This window comes from Zea mays, chromosome 6, assembly GCF_902167145.1.
Source record: "Zea mays cultivar B73 chromosome 6, Zm-B73-REFERENCE-NAM-5.0, whole genome shotgun sequence".
In the NCBI taxonomy this organism is placed as follows: domain Eukaryota; kingdom Viridiplantae; phylum Streptophyta; class Magnoliopsida; order Poales; family Poaceae; genus Zea; species Zea mays.
The window spans coordinates 147,874,319-147,879,579 of NC_050101.1; the positions used below are offsets into that span (position 1 = coordinate 147,874,319).

The window sequence follows — 5,261 nt, forward strand, 5'->3', positions numbered from 1 at the left end:
ATTTTGAAATTTGTTTGGGGAGAAGCATATCTTTGCTTCTGAGGACCTGTTTTCTACTGTAGGTTAGGTTGTGCTAATGTTTAGAAAATGCATCATTCTGCATGTTCAGTTAGGTTCTTCTCGACAATATGGTACACTGCAACTATGTGGGTGACGAAAGATGGCCCATTATTATCTAATTGACACAAGTTTAGTTACACCTAGAACATCTATGTCAACATTGCAGTTCAACATTATATAGAGAAACCATTTATGATTCACATCCGACATTAGTTTCTTCATAGGTACACATGTTTATTTTATTTTTTAAACAAACAGAACCATGCAATTTGTTGTAGCATTTTTTTCTTCAAAAGGTACAATATTTGTAGCTAAGCAAAGAAAATAAAGGAAAATAACAATACTTAAATCACCTCAAATCATATATAGTTTTTTTACTTTTTGTATGAAGAGAAGATGCAGATCATGACATAAATCATTTGTAGCCCACTTGTTTACTTTAGTTGTGCTATGTGTGTCCTATAAGCAGCATAGTAATTCAAAACATAGTAATTCATTGAATGGCACTGGACAGTTGAATTGAATGGCACGTTTTTTGAATGAAACTACACCAACAGCATATTTCGGTGCCACTGGAGACTGGACGGTTGAATTGAACACCACACATCAAACTCAGAAGGAACCCAACAAAGATACTAAATCTTCAGATTTAAGGTACCAGCTGAAATCACAACATTGCATATAGTGACATGAATTCAAAACATAGCTAAGGCAGTGTCCAATTCTTGGTAAACTAGATGTAAAATCTACTGCTTGATATCAGCCTTCTTCTGCCACAGCCTGTCCAAGGAGCTGTCTGCGTCGCCCTATGCACAACAAAATATGAAATCAGAATCTACCACTATACAACGGACAACCAAACATAGCAAACCAGGTAAGGGCTTGTTCGGTTAGCTCTCAATCCATGTGGATTGAGTGGGATTGGATGGGTTTGAAACGCAAACAAGTCAAACCTCTTCTCATTTTTTTCCAATCCCATCCAATCCATGTGTTTTGGGAATAACCGAACAAGCCTTAACTGGGCAATCCACTAGACTAACATATAAACCAGGACAAGAAAAAAATGTTGGCTAGCTGTCTAGGTGCAATGTCACAATGGATTTAGATGCGTCTGAAGTCTGAACACATACATGTAATAAAATTTGATTCCTGGTAAAACTGTTACCAACTCTTAATTTGAACAAATATATATATAAACACAGCCTAAATCCTAGGCTAGGTATTAACCAATGTGAAGCCATATAAATCCAATAGGCAAAGAGTCAATTCCGCTGAAAAGGCAAAACAGATGGAGCAACAATCTCTCCATATGAATGAAATGTGTCAGGTGGCAACAATATGAAACACAGGAAACACAGACAGTAAAAAGCCTCATGTAGGCTTTACACTCAAGCTTTAAACTTTATGGGCTAGACAAATGCAATAAACATATCATGAACTATCACCTGAGCACGGACAAACCCAGAGAGAGCAAACGTTGTGAAGTGACCATCATACAGGCCATTCGCATCCAAGTGGCCAATGTTGATCTGGACAGAGGCATGGTCCTTGGCAGTGATGATCCTGTTTGTGGCCGAGCTGAAAGAACATAAACTCAACCTTAGCACACAACAAAACCAACCATGCAGAGCAGAAATATTTCTACAAGAGGATGAGGCAAACGTACCACTTCCTGGGGACATAGAGGTCCACAGTCTTACCCTCCTCGTTCTGCATGGTGGCAGTTGGGGGAACTACCGCAAGAGCAACTGAAATACAAGAGGACCAACTATCAGGCACATAAAAAGAGAACAGCACTATGCACTCTGAGGACTCATTCAGTACTGTAACAATTCAAAATTGATGGACAAGCAAGCTATTCTATATTTATAACTATAACTATGCAAACAACTGAAGTCCAATTCAGGCTCCAATGAAAAGGCACAACTAAACCTGAACTATACAGATCTCAAATTTAAGCAATTATTTGCAATTCAACATAAGGATTGGAATGAATACTTCCATGCAGCTAAAACATCAAATATTCAAATACATTGTTCAATAACCCCATCCACCTCAGTCACGATTGCACAAAAATGGTAATAAACTGATATTCTAGCAGTACAAACCATGCTACTGATATGTTAGCAGTGCATAGTTGCACGAAACATGGTAAAGAAAGGCCTGTTCGAATCCTGTTTGGTAGATGAAGTTCATTTCTAACAATAAACAAACACAATTTAGGGGATTCAAGGAATCTGGATTATATAGTCTTGATTCTAAATAAAAAAAACTACCTCTTTTACATTGTGTTTATTGTGCTTCCATTATAGTTTCTATGGGATATGGAGCTGAAAAGGATATACCAAAATTCAGTCTTCCAGATATGGTAATTTAAAATCTAGAGAAAATTGGTTAGTTACAATATATTTTATTTCATATTTGGGTATGCACTGTCCTTCCTCAGTTTGTGTGCCACTTTGGTATGGTTTGGTCATCTTGCTTCTCTACTCCTCAACTGAGCTATTAATTATCGCTCTCATAAATCATATTGTCGGAGATGAGAGTTTGAGAAAATTTGTGGTTGGTTGGTTGCATCTCTATACTTCTTAATACTATGCTTTGTTTTAACAGTGTCACCATCATAGCTTGACAGAAATCATCGTGTTTTTATGATATGGTCCATCCCAGTTTCTTTAGACTTGTACTCTTGTCAAATTGGTTGTCACCGTGTTATGTGTGGCTGCCCGAATGTGATAGGCCTAAATATGTAATAGAAACGCACGGGTACATAACTAGTAAAATAATATAAAAACAAAGCAGGGCTAGAAAAAATAAAAAGAAAATTAATAACTGTGCGCACAGAAGTTTTAGCCAGTAAGACGAATTCAAAATGGGGCACAATAATTTTATAAACCATATCAGAAATTATGCCCATACGATGGGGTTGCAACTGTTACTGCACATGATCTACAAAGTCAGATCCAGAGCAAAGTATCTGCAAAACAGAAACTACAGCAGCTCTGCACCTCAAAAAATTCGATCCTAACTTTCATTAACACCAGGTAACACATCACAGGTACAATCAGTAAGTCGTTGGTATGTAAGTTATTCATTGGATCCAGAAGAAACTATCCGTAAGCAACGGCACGTAGGTAATTCATCGGATCCAGAAGAAACTATCCGTAAGAATCAGGTCATCGAAATACAAAAGCAAACAAAACCCTAAGTGAATGGAGGCGCAGTAGCTACCATAAATCGAACGCAGAGGGCGATTCACTATGGTCACGGGGAGGCAAGAGAGTACAACTTTGATCCAGTTGCTATCTCATCAACCAGCTCAAGAACATAGGTCGAGCGAGAGTGAGTGAGCCGAGAAGAAACGATACCTTGCAAGAAACAGAGCAAAATGGAGGCGGAGTCCGCAGCAGACGACGGCTGGGAGTCGGACAGGAAAGCGCTGTCCTCTAGGGTTCGGGACATTATATAAGGGTGTCGGCGTGTCTGGGCGAGCCCGCTAATGGGCTCGCGAATGGTGGCCCAGAGAAAGGCCCGTGTATGGATCAGTTAGGCCATTTTTAGACTATGTTTGGAGAGCTTCATTTAAAAATTTTCAAGTCTATTTCAGCTTATTCTATCCAAACAAGTCAAACTTCATGAACTTTAGCTTCAAAAAAAGTAACTATAGGCCAGTTTCATTAAATTTTTTAAACTTCTTAAAGGATGCTTCAAAAACACTATTTTGATACATTTTAATGAAGTTGCACCAAAATTACCCACCATGGCATTGGTCTACCGTTTCATGTATCTTTCTCCACTCATTAATCATCAAGGTTAATTAAGGAAACTCACACAAATTAATTATATTACAGAAGCTGAAATCCATGTACACGGTCTTACAATATGTTAAAGTTGTTTCATGATGAAGCTGGAAAACCGAAACTATAATTTTTGAAATAGAGCCCTCCCAAACAGTGCCTTAGATGAGGATAGGAAAAAGGAAAGAGTTTTTTATTTTTATATTATATGTCGGCCACCATTGAGCATCCTGCTAAATGGTGGAAGGTTACCCCCACCTATATAAAACTATCTCTAAGGTTTTTTCATCCAAACAAGAGTCAAAATATGGGTAAGAGTTTGAGAGAGCTTCATAATGACAAAACCCTAACATATTGTGTCTACCATGACTCAGTATGTCAAATAGACCTATTATTTTTTTAAAAATCCATATCGTAATTTGGATGTATTCATATATTGATGCTAATGTTTTTAGGGGACTAATATGTTAGTTGTCTTGATCCTATGTTGTTCCTCCTTTGTTTCCTCAATGGTCGTGGATAAAGCGATATGTTTTTCCTTTAAACTAGATACTTGCCTAGGTAAGAATCTTGTAAGTTACAAACAACCTAAATTATCATTGAATTGTGGGGCAACAACTTTGATGTCTAACACTATATTGGAAACTTTCAAATGGGCTCTATCGTGGTTTCGAAAAATGGGGGACAATAGATTTGTGTTTAGTGGGGGATGCAAGCGCGAACTCCCTTCGAATGGTGGATCACGGGGATCCGAGCTAGGAACTGAGACACTAGGGTTATACTGGTTTAGGCTTTCACCCTAGTCTAGCGTAGTGTTGATCGTGGTATTGCTTCAAGGCATGTAGTGGTGTGCTTGTGTGTCCTTAGAAAAAAAATAGCATGCCCATTTACAGTTCAAGGGTTGGACCTTACAGAGGAGATCTATTTTCTACGAGAGAGAGAGAGAGAGTGAGTGAGTGAGTGAGTGAGATCTGCTTCTCCAAGTCATTGTGTGTGTTCTCTGTAGGGTCGCGCTTAACCGTACTCTTGGTATGGCATATCGTCTCGCTCGTTCGTCATGCGGCCCCCTGTAGCTAGTCCGTCACTGACACATACATAGTAGTGTGCGGGGGGTCCCTCGGGTCATTCCACGGAGCAGTCGTGTGTGGTGTGATTCTGCCTATCGTCACAAACCTACATCACCTCCTGGCATGCGTAGACATACACCCCGGTATGGTGTACCTGTTGCGCTCTTTCAGGTATGCGAGTCACTGTAGAGACTCCGACGCTGAGGACTCTGACCGAGGTTGACTGGCCCCACGAGTCGGCGAGCGTACATCCATGGGCGCATGCGGGGGTGTTCTGTCGTGTCCGCCAAAGACTTTTTGGTACTGTATGTATGGTTCAGACGTGGCTTGGCGATGT

At 39.6% G+C, this 5,261-nt stretch overlaps 1 protein-coding gene across 2 annotated transcripts; it reads right to left on the reverse strand.

Annotated features, from left to right (window-relative positions):
- Nucleotides 1–579: 579 nt before the first annotated feature.
- LOC103630203 (40S ribosomal protein S21-like) lies at nucleotides 580–3,481 on the reverse strand. 2 transcript variants are annotated; one of them, NM_001378309.1, is made up of 4 exons: nucleotides 3,429–3,481; nucleotides 1,727–1,808; nucleotides 1,506–1,638; nucleotides 580–866 (listed from the first exon to the last, which is right to left on the reverse strand). In NM_001378309.1, exons 2-4 carry the CDS (start codon nucleotides 1,774–1,776, stop codon nucleotides 807–809), a joined length of 243 nt encoding a protein of 80 aa, NP_001365238.1. In that variant the 5' UTR covers nucleotides 1,777–1,808; nucleotides 3,429–3,481; the 3' UTR covers nucleotides 580–806. The 2 variants fall into 2 exon arrangements, with proteins under 2 accessions (NP_001365238.1, NP_001365239.1); NM_001378310.1 differs by lacking the exon at nucleotides 3,429–3,481 and adding an exon at nucleotides 3,292–3,415.
- Between the last annotated feature and the right edge of the window lie 1,780 nt (nucleotides 3,482–5,261).

Bases quoted from the DNA above. Each gene is read 5' to 3' on its own strand.
- LOC103630203 (NM_001378309.1), bottom strand. From the start codon at position 1,776: ATGCAGAACGAGGAGGGTAAGACTGTGGACCTCTATGTCCCCAGGAAG. The intron at 1,639-1,726 runs GTACGTTTGCCT...ATGTTCTTTCAG, and splicing joins CTCTATGTCCCCAGGAAGTG to CTCGGCCACAAACAGGATCA. The intron at 867-1,505 runs GTGATAGTTCAT...TGTTGTGCATAG, and splicing joins CTGGGTTTGTCCGTGCTCAG to GGCGACGCAGACAGCTCCTT.